We start from the raw sequence: 15,362 nt of genomic DNA on the forward strand, positions 1-15,362 counted from the left end.
GGGCTGGTGCCACACACAGGATTTAAAACAGGATATGTAAAAATAAGTAAATCCTGACTTTCAGGATAGCAAGAATGAAAAGGAGAGGAGGACAGAGGACAGAGGAAGACGAGCAGTGAGTGAGCAGAGAGACAAGACACAAAGGACCCGGTGCAGTGTGACCCACGGAGGTGGCCAGGAGCTGAAGAACTAAAGGGATTGGGAAGGTGTGAAGGCAGGAGTCTGAGAAGAAAAGTGGGGCATTCCTGGGCTTTAGGGGTATTTGGACTTTACTCTGTGGCCACGGGCGATGGGCTTTATTTATTTATCTTCCATTTTTGATTTGTGATTCATAGTGGGTTACAAGATTCTAAGATACAGTGTGTAGTTCCAAAGCACACTCACCACCAAAGTTCTGTATCCCTACCGTCCCATCTCCCAAAGATAACTACCATAGTTTTCACAAAATCTTAGAAACAGTTTGCTTGCTTCTTTCCCCCCCCCCCCAACTTCCTGGGTATTAGTTTTCTCGATTCCATATATGAGTGAAACCATCTTTCATCTATTTTGCTAAGTATGATCACCTCCGTTTCCACCCACTCTGCCCCAGAGGACACAATATCATCTTTTTTGATCCCAGAGTAGTATTCCATGGAGTATATATCCCAAAATTTCTTTAGTCAGTTATCTGTTGCTAGGCAGTTAGGCTGCTTTCACTCTTAGGTTATTGTGATAATGCAGCTATGAACAGAGGAGTGTATATGTACATTCAGATGAGTGATTTTGCATGTTCTTTGGATAAATGCCTAAGAGCGGTATTGCTGGGTCATAAGGTCATTGTATATTTGTTAAGGACTCTCCATACAGTCTTGTAAAGGGGCTGAACCAGTGACGGTTTTAAATGAAGGAACAAAGTGGTCCTAAGTTCAATCTTCTATCCCCTTTGGAGTCTACATGTATGGAAGGTGGCACATTTGGACCCTAGCTCCACACACTCTTGCTGGGAAATTCTACAGCTGGCTGGAAGGGCAAGGCTGAGGGGAAACACAGACATATTTCTACCAGGCTGATGGACCTCTGCTTCTCAGCCTCTGCACCCAGGCTGCCTCTTCCCTGTGATGTTCCATAGAGCAGCCACCTGCCACGGGGCCTTGATGGGTTCCAGGAGACCTGGGACCAGTTCCTGCCCAAGTCCTGGCGACTCACCAGGCAGCCACCCCGGGGTGGGGGTAAGGTGTGGCAGTGACGCAAGAGCCTTTGAGACAAAACATCCTGGGACTTCCACTGACATCTGGGTGTCTTCGACTACCAGGCCAAAGGCTTTTGGAGGCACCTCGTTTCTCCAGTGATGGCACCATTAGTCAGCTGGGAGAGCCTCCCCGGAAGCCGCACTCAGCACCTGGGGCACATCATTTGGTGATTGGCAAAAGTGGCACACTTTCAGCCTGGGAGGGAGGACTGGATCTTTGGAAGTGATTCAAGGGCACAGCTTGGCTGTTGGGGAGTGATGGAGCATAGTTTGTGTCAAAGGCTGCCAAGTGATTAGTGTCTGGTTCCCATTACCCAGTGTTCTGAATTCTGGCACCCTTGGATAGGACCAAGTTAACCCCCCAAAGGCCTCCCATGTAGTTGGACACCTAGGCCATCCTCTAAGAGTCAATTATTACTAAGCTTTAGCAAAGAAATTTCGAGTAGTAGCATATGACCATGGACAGAACATGACTCCCTTTTCCAGAAAGTTCTCAGTGTCGAGTATTCCCATACTGACTAAATGGCTTCATAAGTGCTTGGTGGCTTCTGCTTTTCATGTTATTTGATTCTTCCCAGTGAAGGTGATGCCTTAAATGTGCATTAAATCAATAATCAAGTAAAAGCATGTCATCAGATGTGCCCTGATCTTTAGTTCAGAAAATTTACATAGAGCATATTCTGTAAAAGAAATCAGAGAGGGGCCAGCCAGGTGATGGTGCACCTGGTTAAGTGCACAAGGAGGCAGGTTAAAGTCCCTGGCCCCACCTGTGGCAGGGGGCAAGCTTCACCAGCAGTGAAGCAGTGCTGCAGATATCTTTCTTTCTTGCTATCTCCCTCTCCTCTCTCAGTTTCCCTCTGTCCTATTAAATAAGAAGAAAGGAGAGTGGGGGAGGGATGACTAACAGAAGCAGTGGTTTCAAGTGTAGCAACCAAGCCCCAGCAATAACCCTGGTGTCAATTAAAAAAAAAAATCAGGGATTCTTTTAAGAAAATATTTTATTTATTTTAATGAGAGGAAAAGGCACACACACACACACACACACACACACACACACACACACCAGCTCTGGTTTATGGTGGTGCTAAGGAATGAACCTGGGACCTTGGAGCCTCAAGGTATTTTTTGCATAGCCATTATGCTGTCTCCTCAGCCCAATTCTCACACCAGAGTGCCAGGACCTGGGTGTTTATCCAGTCCAGTCTAGCCAGAGGGCCTTTACCAGAGTCTAAAATCCAGACAGGAATGGGGATGCCTGAGGCTTCATTTGAGCTGAAATTGAAGCCAGTCTGGAAGTGAGGTGTGCCACCTTTCACCTGGCCCAGCTTCAACATCACAAAAGAACCTCATCTCTATGTGAGACTGACATCAAAATGAGACCTGTCAAAAAATAAAAAATAAAAATAAAATAAATAAATAAATAAATAAAAAATGAGACCTGTCACTTTGCTTTAAGGAAAAGACTCCCAAAGACACATGGGAAACCTTTACTGCTGTGCACTTGACCATGACCAGGTTTAGTCACTGTCAGTTTTTCCTCTTGAATTCCAGCCAACAATCAGGCCTAATGACATAGGCCCTGCTGGCTCCTAGACCTAAGACTAGGGGTCTCTCCATGAGTGTGCCTGTCACAGCAAGAAGATGAGCACAGGAGAGAACCACACAGCTTCACACCCTACCTCTGTTTCCCCACTGAGGCTGCAGGGTCATCCAAATCAGGTCTGGCCTCCTGTGGAAGAAACAAGGCATGGGGAGGGGAGCATGTATGTTTAGGGTGAGTTAGTGTGTGTGGGGGGACTGGTTTGTGAGTGGAACATCAGAGGGACAGACCACTGGCTTTCTGAAACAAGAACTTACCTCTACACCCCAGATAATAGTTCTAAAACACAAAACAGTGGAGCACGCGGTGGTGTGTCCATGTTATAGTGCACAAAGACCCGAGTTCAAGACCCCGGTCTCCCCCACCTTGCAGGGGGGAAACTTCACTAGCAGTGAAGCAGTGCTGTTAAGTCTCTCTCTTTCCCTCTTCCCTTTGTCTGTAGCCAAAATATATAAATGTTAAATACACAGAGAGAGAGAGAGAGATTCAGAGAGAGGAACCACCTGAACTGTAAGTAACCCTACATCTGTTCCAAACCCTTCCTTTGATTGCCAGAGAAAGAATGCCAAAGTCTCATAGAGCAGTTAGCTGTTGTGAGTAGGAAGGATAAGAGAGTGGTTGGCTGTCCTTCTCTCCAGTCAGGCTGCTTCAAGAATCCCACATCCTGTGACATCCTGTCCCCTCTGTCCAAAAGAGGTGGCACAGCAGAGCTAGTGTTTACTTGGCGGACTGATGTGCCATGGAAAGTTCAGCAGTGAGGGCAGCGCTCCCTCATGGACATGGGAGATTTCCGGAGTGTGGGGAAAACTATGTGTCACTAAAACACAATGCTTCTTCTCCTGAGCAAGACAAGACCAGGAGAAGGTGTGCCCCGCAGAATCAGAGTGCCTGAGGCTCTGATATTCTCTGGCCAGATCTGACTAGCCCAACTCCTAATAAACTCTTGGGACCGAATGGTGGCGCACCTGGTTGAACACATGGTACAGTGCTCGAGGACGGGGGTTCGAGACCCCGGTCCCCAATCTGCAGAGGGAAAGCTATGCAAATGGTGAATCAGGGCTGCAGGTGTCTCTCTTTCTCTCTATCTTCCCTACCCTCTCAATTTCTGGCTGTATCTATCCAATAAATAAAGATAAAAAAAACCAAAAAATCATTCTTTAAAAAGAAACTCTTTAAGGTGGAGATATTGCCCACCACCACTGCCTAATTCAAGGTCCCAGGCACCCACTCAGTGACTAAGTAAGAATAACATTGATAGGGTTGGTGAAAAAGCTCAGTTGGTGGTGGGTGGATAGACAGCATAATGGTTATGCAAAAAGACTTTCATGTCTGAGGCTCAAAGTCCCAGGTTCAATCCCCCAAAGCACCGTAAATCAGAACTGAGCAGTGCTCTGGTAAAAAAAAAAAAAAAAAAAAAAAAAAAAAACTCAGTTGAATTGTTCCCTTGCATTGCCAGACTGACACTAATGACTCAGATACGAGCCTGGCCTCCACCAAACTGGATGAAGATTTGGTGCAGTGGTATACTCTCTTTCTCTGTTCCTCTAACTGAAAAAAAATCAGCCCAGAGAGGAGTAAATAAATAAGTCAACAAATGTGATTCAGATTGGAAGGCTTCCAGATGTTTTCCTTGTTCCTTTTGTGTTCTGGGCCTTCACTGCTTCCATGGCTGCCAGTTCTTAGCAACATCGCCCCGCCAGATATTCGTCGGGATGCGGCATCATCTAAGTTCATTTCCCACGTCTACGCTCGACCGGACCTGCCAATATACGCGGATATCTTCGCCCACCCTGTCCAACGCTTGACGTCTCATCACCCAATCTGGTCCCCTATGCCTACACTGAACTTCTCTGTTCCAGTCTCTTGGAAACAGAGTTGGCAGTCAGCTGAGGTAAAGAACAAACACCTACCTCATCACAGACCCCTGCAAGCGTCAACCCGGTTTTGACCTAGCTCGTTATGATTGGGCCCTCCTCAATCGCTAACGAACAGGCCATGGCCAGTGCGTCACTATGTTCCAGCGCTGGGGAGCCAGAGACGACCCGAATTGCCCCTGCGGCTACAGACAGACTATGACCCACATAGTCAACGACTGCCACCTCTCCAGATTCAAAGGAGGTCTCGAAACTTTACATCAGGCTCAACCTGACGCTGTTGACTGGCTACGGAAGAATGGCAAACGCTAGAAGAAGAACTGCTCCAGGCTGACTTTTTCAGAGGTAATGACACCATCCAACACTTAGGTTTCCACTGGTGTGGCGGGAGCCAGTTTAGAATCTGAGTCGTGTGCATGAGAAAGCAGGCTTGCTATCCAAGTGAACGATCTTGCTGGCTCTTTCCTAGTTCTTGATTAGGTGGACAGTATGATGCTCTGCGGAGAGAGCTGGATCATTCATTCATTCTACTAGCATTTACTGACTACACCCCCAGGCTGGGGAGGGGCTGCAGTATAAAAGATCTTTTTCAAAACGTCACAGAATGTCGTAGCTGTTATGCTCCTTGAGGGTTCATCTAGTCCAGCCTCCTTTGAGTCTCACAGATCAGAGGTAACATACTAATGATCAAATAGAAATTGGGGCGGGGGCGGGGGTAGATAGCATAGTGGTTATGCAAAGAGACTGTCATGCCTGAGGCTCCGAAGTCCCAGGTTCAATCCCCCACACCACCATAAGCCAGAGCTTAGCAGTGCTCTGGTGTTTATCTGTGTATTTCTCTCTCTGCATCTCTCTCAAAAAATAAATAAAATACTTAAAAAAATTTTTTTTTAAAAAAAGAAAGAAATTGGGGCGAAAATTTGACTAGAACCCTCAACTCCCCCTGGGTCCCCTTGCACCAGCCATGATACCTGGGATGCGGCCAAGCTCCTATCAACCCACACCCCCTAAGGTGGAACATCGCCTGGATTTGTCTTTGGATTTTGTGTTTAAAGTAAGAAAAGGTAAAGACGAAGGGGTTGGATCCCAAATTCCTTCAGACCCTCGGAGGCATAGACAAGAGGTTGGGGCGGGGCAGGATGGCCCCAAGGGGGCTGACTGCGTGTCATCAGGGTCCAGCGGCTTCCCCCGCGCTGGTCCCATGGGTGTCCCCTGCCTAGACATTGCTGGGGTGACTGACAAGCCTCGAAGCTGCCACCTGCACGCGGGGGAGCCACTCCCGCGCTTGGCCCCTTCCCCGCAGAGCCAGCAGACACAGCACGTGTTCGGTGCGTCCACTGCCGGCCGCTCTCGCGTCTAGTTAGAAGGCGCGGGGGGTATTTCAGGCGGGGTGACGACCGCGGAGACTCGCGTCCCTGTCCCTTCCCGGAGCAGCGGGGTGGCCCCAGGGTGCTCCCCCGGGTCCTCTCCCTCCCACGCTGGCCAGAGGGGCAGAGTCCGCCGCCGAGGCCACGTGGCTGAGCAGCCCGCGGGCTGCCCGGCGCCCCAGCTCTCTCCAGCAGTTGCCTGTGTGTCCCCTGGGCGCGACACTCGGCGCGGCAGGTGGAAGCGCCGCGTCCGTACCCAGGCTCAGCGCGTCTCGCCCACACGGGCGGCCCCGGACGCCGCAAGCGCCGGATGGCCCAGGGCACCGTGCGCCTGCGCAGACCTGCCCGGGGGCCGGGAGGGGCGCTCTCCGGCTGACGTTGAACGGCCCGCGCCCCCCGCCCCGCCCCCGCGGCCTGGCCCGGGTTGGCCGGCCCCGCTGCACCCCGCCCCCTCCCGCGGCGGACGCCCGGACGGAACCGATCGCGGCTGGTTTGAGCTGGTGCGTCTCCATGACGACACGCGCGGCGCTATAAGTACCGGCGCTGCGGCGCGTCGGGCTTTGTCAGTCCCCATCAGCCTCCGCCGCCGCCGCCCCTCTGCCTGAGCTCCGGCGCCACCTCGGGCCGGCGGTCCTCCGCGGCGGGAGGGAGGGAGCGAGGCGGCGGGCGGGCGGGCGGCTGACGGGGGCGGCCGGCGGTCCTGCGAGCGAGGCGGCGGCGGCGTCTCCATGGGGCCGGCCCGCAGCGGCCGAGCGCGCTAAGGTCAGAGGGGCACGGCGGGGAGGCAGGAGGGACGGCCACGTGTCCCGCGGGGACCAGCCCGGGGCTGCGACGGACACGTGGCCGCGGAGCCGGCCGCTGGCCCGGACCTTGGTCAAGTGCCGGGGGCGGGACGTGCGGTCGCGGACCCCCAGGTGAGGGCGCCGGGGCTGAAGTGCCGCGCTTCGCCCCCGTCTCTTCCCGGACAGGGTGTCTGAGCCGGAAGCGGTCGGGAAGGCCGGGTCGTTTCTCCCACCGCTGTTTTATTTTTGTTTTAAACTTTAAAGCCGTCTGCCGCGAACCCGGTAGCAGGTGCAGGGGGTGGGGGGGTGAGACGAGCCAGTGCAGGTCTTGCCGGGGCTCCCGTCGCTCGGGTTCACCCAGACGAGGTCTTACTTGCTTGTCCTGGTAGTTTTATTTTTAGAAGAAAGTTTTCTTCGCTGTGTGTCGAAGAGCAATTGACTCGGTACAGGAACGCGTCGGAGTGAACCCAAGCTCAGGTCACTCGGTGCAGCTCCGCCAAAGACGAACTCGAGCCCTGCCTGGGTGCCAATTGACTTGACTACTTTATTGCAGCTGTGGAGACAGACGGCCGGGTCCTTACAGTCTCTGAAGGACTGATTTAAGGGGAGCTGACGGGCTTGAGGGGCCTGCTGGGGGAGCACACTTAGAAGTCAACTCCCCCAGGTGTGTGTGTGTGTGTGTGTGTGTTTTAAGACTTGTGTTTAAAGGAGCCTCCGGAAAATGTTAAAAAAAAAAAAAAGAAGAAGAAGAAGAAGAAGGGAGGGGGAGCAGAACCTCTTGGAAAGGTCTGGCGAACATACAAAGTTGTGTTGACTTTACCCGGACTGTAATTTCATCGACTTGTGAAGTCCCCCCCCCCCTTCTCCTTTTAAATTAGTCCCTGTCTGGTCTGACACTGTGCAGTTAGTTGGCAGTGAAGGATTCCGTAGCAGAAGAGCTCTCTTGGGGCTAAATGATGCATTCTTTTCAGTGACTTAACTGTACAGGACTTGTAGTGTTCTTGGTCAAGATTTCTATATTTCGAAAGTTCCTAAATCCAGAGATACAGGAAAGCAAAAACAGAGTGGGACCATTTCAAAGAGACGAAGACTTCCCAAATGTAAGCCTGAATACTGCCATAAAGATATTTAACAAGACCCTAAATAACCCAGTCTGTCAAACTGTGAGCCTATTTAATGTTATTTATATGGACAAATGGATTTGCTGGCAGCAGTCTCCTGCCTCCCCTCAGGGGTGATTTAGGCAGTGTGGGAGGATGACAGTGCCAAAAAGCCACATCAGATCAAGTCTTAGAACAAGTTCTGCCGTGCATGGGTTTGGATTTATGAGAGGCTTGTGCCCCTGGGCCTCTCATAGTGCCGCATGCCTGGCCTCTGCCCATAGGCCGTGGGCACTGAAGTGGGCTGCACAGTGGGAGAGAAAAAAGAAGCCATATGAGGCAGAAATTAAATAGGTTTAAGAACAGCAGTTCTACGGTAACTGTCAGGGGGCAGGCAAGCTCGCTCACCTGGGGGCGGGGCTGCCTTCTCCGCTGTGCTCTGACCTGACGGATTCAGGCCTGGCTCCCACCCCAGTGGGAAGGTTCCGGACTGTGGTGTCTTTTTCTTTTTGTCTATCAGAAAAAGTTGGCCTGGAGGGGTGGAGACCCAGTGACAAAACAAGCAAAAAAAATAGAAAAATAACTGTTAGCACAAATGGCATATTTGTGAAGGTCAGTGACAGTGGTTCTTATTGCTAAGCACTTTCTTACTCATAATTCATTTGTGCTTGTTTATGATTACCATTAGTAGTTAAAACATTAAGAGTGCCTGTAAGGAAAGTTGGAATTCCCAGAATCGCTTTTTTTGGTAGGCAATGTTGCCATACACGTTTGGTTTTTTTTTTTTTTTTTTTTTATCAGATGTAGCAATTATGTTGATGTGAAGATTTCAGCTTTTTAAAAAAATTATATACTCAGCATAAAAATTGATTTATAACATTCTCAAGAAACTTATTTTAATGCAGTTTGCCAGGTAACCTGTTAACAGCCACTAGAAATTACTGCCTTGAATGTGTCTTGTCCTCGGCATCGAGGTGTATGGAATCACTGACAGTTTAATGTATTCTAATGTGGGTGGTTTTTTTTTTTTTTTTTTAATCAGAACATTTCCAGGATTGCACTGAGGGCATACACATTTTCAGCAGAACTTGAAATTCCTGGAGATATTGCTATTCCATCTCTGAGTTTTTCCTGTAAGTGATCATGGTTGTAGGAGGTCATTCTTATTCAAAATTGCTGAGTACTGTACCAAAGTGTCTCAGTAAAACTTTCCATTCTATTTGCAGTTGTTGCATTTCAGAAGAACATCAAATAACCATGAACAACTTCAGTAATGATGAGTTTGATTGCCATTTCCTTGATGAAGGTTTTACTGCCAAGGATATTCTGGACCAAAAGATTAATGAAGTCTCTTCTTCTGTAAGTATATTAAGGTCAAACTGGCAGTGCATCTTTGACAACATGATGTAGGAAAGTGGGAGACTTCATTGGGGTCTTAGGGATATGTAATGGGATTTGCCTGCTTTACCAGAGAACTTAGACTTTGATGGGCTGTGGGTAACCCAATGAAGACAGTGATTCATGTCTGAGTGAGAGGTAGGAATGACCGTTTTTCCTTTGTTTCTTTAGTTCTACTTATAAATTGAGAATGGCGGGAAACAAGGGAAGCTGCATGTTGGACCTCTTGGGACACTGCTAATGATTTCTTTGTCCCCTCTTACATAGGATGATAAGGATGCCTTCTATGTTGCGGACCTGGGAGACATTCTAAAGAAACATCTGAGGTGGTTAAAAACTCTTCCTCGGGTCACCCCCTTTTATGCTGTCAAATGCAACGATAGCAGAACCATAGTGAAGACCCTTGCTGCTGTAGGGGCAGGATTTGACTGTGCCAGCAAGGTAAGGAAAAGCGGTGGGACTCAGATGATTTATATAAAATGTCTTTGATGTTCTCAGCAGTGTGAGTCCAGGTTGGGTTTCTTGAAAAAAGTCAGGACAGTGCCGACTTCTTGGGTTTTGATTCTACTGTCTGTTAGCTGCATATGTATATTGTAATCTCTCTTTTTCAGACTGAAATACAAATGGTGCAGAGTCTTGGGGTGCCTCCTGAGAGAATTATCTATGCAAATCCTTGTAAACAAGTGTCTCAGATTAAGTATGCTGCCAGTAATGGAGTTCAGATGATGACTTTTGATAGTGAAGTTGAACTGATGAAAGTTGCCAGAGCACATCCAAAGGCAAAGTGAGTTACTCCTCTGTTTGAAAGAGGTAGGAGATAGGGGGTTTATAGATAAACAAATTCAAATCTGCATAAAGACTTACATGCCTAAGGCTCTGAGGTCCCAGGTTCAGTCCCTAGCGTGACTGTCAGAGCTTTCCTCTGTAGCTCTGACTGATAGTCAGAGCTGATATTTTTCTTTTATGAAAAATAAATAGAATTAAGAAAAAAAAAAAACCAGGGCGGAGGGTAGATAGCATAATGGTTGTGCAAACAGACTCTCCATGCCTGAGGCTCCAAACTCTCAGGTTCAATTCCCCACACCACCATAGCTGATCAGTGCTCTGGTTAAAAAAAGAGTAAGATTCAGTACATTTTTCTTGCTTCTAGGTTGGTTTTGCGGATTGCCACAGATGATTCCAAAGCAGTCTGTCGCCTTAGTGTTAAGTTTGGTGCCACACTCAAAACCAGCAGGCTGCTTTTGGAACGGGCGAAAGAACTAAATATTGATGTCATTGGTGTCAGGTAAGTTCTTTGAGTTGGCATAGCTTTGAGGCTTAAGACATTAGACAACCCACATTTACTCCCATTCTCCCACTGTGGTTTTTTTTTTTTTTTTTTTAAGATGTTGTAAGAATGGGGGCCTGGTGCTGGCTCATTTGGTTTAACGCACATGTTACAATGTGCAAGGACTTAGGTTCAAGCCCCTGACCCCTCTAGCAGGGGAAAGTTTTGTGAGTGGTGAAGCAGTGCTGCAGGTTCCCTCTCCCTCTCTATCACCTCAATTCCTTCCCTATCACCTCTATCACCTACCCCTCTCAATTTCTGGCTGACTATCCAATAAATAAAAAAAGATAATAAATTTTTTTAAAAAGGAAGAAGAAAGTTAGTAGGAAGTAACATGTTCTCCTTGGTTTCTGCCCTAGCTTCCACGTGGGAAGTGGCTGTACTGACCCCGAGACCTTTGTGCAGGCCATCTCTGATGCCCGCTATGTCTTTGACATGGGGGTGAGTATCCGTGAACCTCAGTGGAGATGGGGTTAGGGCTGATAATAACTAGCCTTGATTTTAAAGTCACCGTATGTTACAGACTTAGTCCTCTCTGCTGCGTGACATTTTTACATTTTACTTGTTACAAATCTGGCTATTCACATTAACTTGATTTTCTTGACTCCAGGCTGAGGTTGGCTTCAACATGTATCTGCTTGATATTGGTGGTGGCTTTCCTGGATCTGAGGATGTAAAGCTTAAATTTGAAGAGGTAACATGATAAAACTGTGCTGTATATAGCTATATGAAGTTCCTTTTAATATACCAAGTTTAAATGTTGTAACATTGGAGGGAGTGTGGAAACACACACACACACATATATATATCTTGGTATAACATTTTGAGTATTTAGAAGTGTTTTTTTTTCATTTAGAATATTTAGAGTTTTCTAAACTAAAATGAGCCCATTTTCTCAAGTCTTAGGAAATAGCTCATCACATCAGGAAATAATGTGTTGACCTTAGTCCATCATTACCCCATTGTGCATTGCTAGAATTTTTACTTCCAGTCTTTAAAACAATTGAAGTCTTTAGTCAAGAAGTTAAACCATCATACACTGTTTGGATTTATAACATAGATCCACAGCCTTGTTAAAATTATGATGTGTGGCATGCAAAGAGACTGTCATGCCTGAGGCTCCAAAGTCCCAGGTTCAATCCCCTGCACCACCATGAACCAGAGGTGAGCAGTGCTCTGGAGGAAAAAATATGAGAGCTACACAGTATTAGACTTTTTTTTTTTACCAGAGCACTGCTCAGCTCTGGTTTATGGTGGTGCAGGGGATTGAACCTGGGACTTTGGAGCCTCAGGCATGGGAGTCTGTTTGCATAAGCATTATGCTATCTACCCCTGCCCAGTATTAGACTTTTGACATACATTTGTTAGATCAGCTATTTAGCCAGGCATCTGGCTGCCTTAGTTGTGTTGTGATATATTTACTCTATACCACTGTTTAATAAATGCATGCCCCTGTTGAAAAGGAATTAAAATGAAATCATGAGGAATTGCAGGCTGACTTTCAAGGAGATGTTGATAACTAACTGCTTGCATTGTTGTGTTACAGCACACTGCTTTTCTCTCCATTTCAGATCCTTTTTGTGACTTGACTCTTGTCTTATAACTCCTAGATCACCAGTGTCATCAACCCAGCATTGGACAAGTATTTTCCATCAGATTCGGGAGTGAGAATCATAGCTGAGCCAGGCAGATACTATGTTGCATCAGCATTCACACTTGCAGTTAATATCATTGCCAAAAAACTTGTATTAAAGGAACAGTCAGGCTCTGATGGTACGTCTGGGGGATCACTACATATGTAGATGTAAGTTGTTGCAAAAAATGGTAGCTGAGACTAATGATCACATTTTTCTAGATGAAGATGAGTCCAGTGAGCAGACCTTTATGTATTACGTGAATGATGGAGTGTATGGATCATTTAATTGCATCCTTTATGATCATGCACACGTCAAGCCTCTTCTGCAAAAGGTACCTTCTTACTATACCTTACTGTATTTAGTTTTTAAGCTTGTTCCTAATAACAAGTGTAACTAGGTATGTTTTTCTTGATATATATAGAGACCCAAACCAGATGAGAAGTATTATTCATCCAGTATATGGGGACCAACGTGTGATGGCCTTGATCGGATTGTTGAGCGCTGTGACTTGCCTGAGATGCACGTGGGGGATTGGATGCTCTTTGAAAACATGGGTGCTTATACTGTTGCTGCTGCTTCTACTTTCAATGGTTTCCAGAGACCGACTATTTACTATGTGATGTCACGGCCAACGTGGTAAGGAACAACTGCATGCTTTTGGTTCTGATAAGATAGATGCTTTCTTGGAATTGCAGCTGCTCTTGTCTAGTTGAATAAGAAATTGTTGTGCTTAGGGATAAAGTGAAATTACATCCTTTTTTTTTTTCTTTTTTTTTTTTTAATAAACTTCACATTCTCTAGACAACAGTGTGTGCTCTTGGGCCTAGAGGTTCCTTATCAGGCAGGATGCATCTTTCCATGCACACAGTCCGGGTTCTGTGCTGGCGTTGGTGCTCTGGTGCCTTGGCCCCGTCTCTTAATCTGAGTGAAAAAGTGGCCCAGACCTGTAGTGAAATCACATTTTTTTCAATCTCTATAAATTTTGGAAAACACAAATGAAAGAAATCTTTCAGTAACACTGCTCTGTATTTCTTAGTTTTTCTTAAGCATTAACCATTTTAGGGAAAAAGTGATTGGTATATTTGCATGTAATTGTAATGAATTACAGCTTTACCAAAAAAAGGTGCTTCTGAAGAAATGCTTGCTTTAGAAATACGCATTGAACTGCTTCTTGATGACATAGTAACTAAAGAAGTTACTCGTGAATATGCTGTTCTCCTGTGAAACTGCCCAGTTTGGTGACTCAGGGTTTCTGAATCTGCCACTTTTGTGTCTCAGGCAACTGATGCAGCAAATCCAGAGCCACAACTTCCCGCCAGAAGTGGAGGAGCAGGACATCAGCGCTCTGCCCGTGTCCTGTGCTTGGGAGAGTGGGATGAAGCGACACCCAGCAGCCTGTGCTTCTGCTAGTATTAATGTGTAGAGACCATTCTTGTAGCTGTTAACTGCGAGTTTAGCTTGAATTAAGGGATTTGGGGGGACCGTTTAACTTAATTATTGCTAGTGTTGAAAAAGTCTTTGTAAGTAGGGTTGGCACACATGCAACAGTATGAAAGACTAGAAGAGGGGTCACACCTAACTGTGTTCCTATGGAAACTATTTGAATATTTTTTTTATATGGATTTTTATTCACTTTTCAAACATGCTACTACAGCATGTCCCTCAGCTGCCAAGCAAGCATTTGTAGCTTGTGCATTGGCAGATTGGGCCAAAAGCTTAGTGCTGTGACCTGTTTTAAAAATAAAGTATCTTGAAATAATTAGGCATTGGGAATTTTTTATAGCGTGTCTATTCCAAATGGTTCACCTTGAATGTGCTTAATATGAATGGGAATTGACATTTATTTCTGTAGGCTGAGAAAATTCTTCCAGAGACTTGGGCTAATATGGTTTTCAATATTTTGAAAATCCATAGAAATGCCTTCTTTCTGGTTGACACCTTTTTTGTTTTGAGTACATGAATTCCACCTAGTTTGCTGTGAGTTCTCACAAAGAGTAGTGGCATTTTGTATGAGACAAAAGCTGTACTGTCTGCTGCTGACAGTGACCTCAGCCCCCCTCATGCCCAGAGTAGCTGTGAATTTGGAGTTCTTAGAGCCACTTGTTAACTAGCTGACCCGTCATGGCCAGCACCCAGGGAAGGTGCATGAGGCTTCATGCTTACAGGGACTAAAGGCATCCCCTGTACACCCTGATGTTACTCCCAGGCTAAATTGATTATTAAAACAAGGAATGTGGTACAACATTTGGCAGTCAACTTAACTTGAATAAATTTGGCAACAATTAATCTGTGTTGTAGATCTCTACCTTTTTCTTTTCACCTTTGATACTGGTCTTCATAGTCTCAGCTCCCTCCTCGAGAATACCTAGTCCTCAGAATTGGAATAATGAGTACCTGCAGTGGTGTACAGTGGGGAGAGAAACAAAAGCTTAGGAAAGCCTGACACTGCTCTACTAAGTCACCAGCCACTGAATGGCATTGAGTACATGTTACCAGCTACTGTAGACCTATGTGGGTCGATGGTAAATGGGAAGGAATGCTGGTTCCCTCCAGGTGTTGCTGAATACACTTACCAAAGGATTTGAGAGGAACTTCCTTTGTTCCTAAAAAGAGCCACCTCTTCTCATGACTTGGGCTCCATGTGGCAGGCATAGTACTTGCTGTGACTTGCTAAAGTAAAGTTAGTTTCTGGCTGCGTAACTGGAAAAGGGTTTGGCTTGTCACCAGCTCTGGGTCTCCCGAAGAATTTGGCTTTAGTTGCTAGAACATGAATGAGACTCAGGAGCCATAAAGAAAATTAGGTTCGGCCTGGAGTTGACAAGGAGGAAAGAACACTAATCAGCTGTCTGGCCCACTTCCTGTGAGCACAGCCTTTCACGGTGCTAGAGTCTGATGCCCACTACTCATGTTCAAAAATAAAAGGAAGTGCCATGTACAAGGTGCCAAGGAATGTGAGCACAAAGCCTAGTAAATGAATCTTCCATTTTAAAAGGGGCAGGATTAGCAAACTGGCAGTGTTGAATATGGTTTGAAAAGGGGAGGGGTTGGG

General features: G+C 46.6%; 1 protein-coding gene and 1 non-coding gene across 4 annotated transcripts; both read left to right on the plus strand.

Moving 5' to 3' along the window:
- The first annotated feature begins 6,607 nt into the window (after positions 1 to 6,607).
- Positions 6,608 to 14,557, plus strand: ODC1 (ornithine decarboxylase 1). 3 transcript variants are annotated; one of them, XM_016191190.2, is made up of 13 exons: positions 6,608 to 6,831; positions 7,823 to 7,951; positions 8,994 to 9,084; positions 9,178 to 9,310; positions 9,617 to 9,790; positions 9,961 to 10,133; positions 10,500 to 10,634; positions 11,036 to 11,117; positions 11,287 to 11,370; positions 12,287 to 12,449; positions 12,532 to 12,644; positions 12,735 to 12,949; positions 13,592 to 14,557. In XM_016191190.2, exons 4-13 carry the CDS (start codon positions 9,209 to 9,211, stop codon positions 13,734 to 13,736), a joined length of 1,386 nt encoding a protein of 461 aa, XP_016046676.1. In that variant the 5' UTR covers positions 6,608 to 6,831; positions 7,823 to 7,951; positions 8,994 to 9,084; positions 9,178 to 9,208; the 3' UTR covers positions 13,737 to 14,557. The 3 variants fall into 3 exon arrangements, with proteins under 3 accessions (XP_016046676.1, XP_016046673.1, XP_016046675.1); XM_016191187.2 differs by lacking the exon at positions 7,823 to 7,951; XM_016191189.2 differs by lacking the exons at positions 6,608 to 6,831; positions 7,823 to 7,951 and adding an exon at positions 6,853 to 6,983.
- On the plus strand, positions 8,161 to 8,265 carry LOC132537951 (small nucleolar RNA SNORA42/SNORA80 family). Its single transcript, XR_009549352.1, has one exon. It is a non-coding gene; the product is annotated as a small nucleolar RNA SNORA42/SNORA80 family (small nucleolar RNA).
- Positions 14,558 to 15,362: the final 805 nt, after the last annotated feature.

Source organism: Erinaceus europaeus, chromosome 3 (assembly GCF_950295315.1).
Source record: "Erinaceus europaeus chromosome 3, mEriEur2.1, whole genome shotgun sequence".
Lineage (NCBI taxonomy): Eukaryota > Metazoa > Chordata > Mammalia > Eulipotyphla > Erinaceidae > Erinaceus > Erinaceus europaeus.

Coding starts and splice junctions, on each gene's coding strand:
- ODC1 (XM_016191190.2), top strand. CDS start 9,209: ATGAACAACTTCAGTAATGATGAGTTTGATTGCCATTTCCTTGATGAA. Junction 11,371..12,286: donor TAAAGCTTAAATTTGAAGAG/GTAACATGATAA, acceptor TATAACTCCTAG/ATCACCAGTGTCATCAACCC. Junction 12,950..13,591: donor GTGATGTCACGGCCAACGTG/GTAAGGAACAAC, acceptor TTTGTGTCTCAG/GCAACTGATGCAGCAAATCC.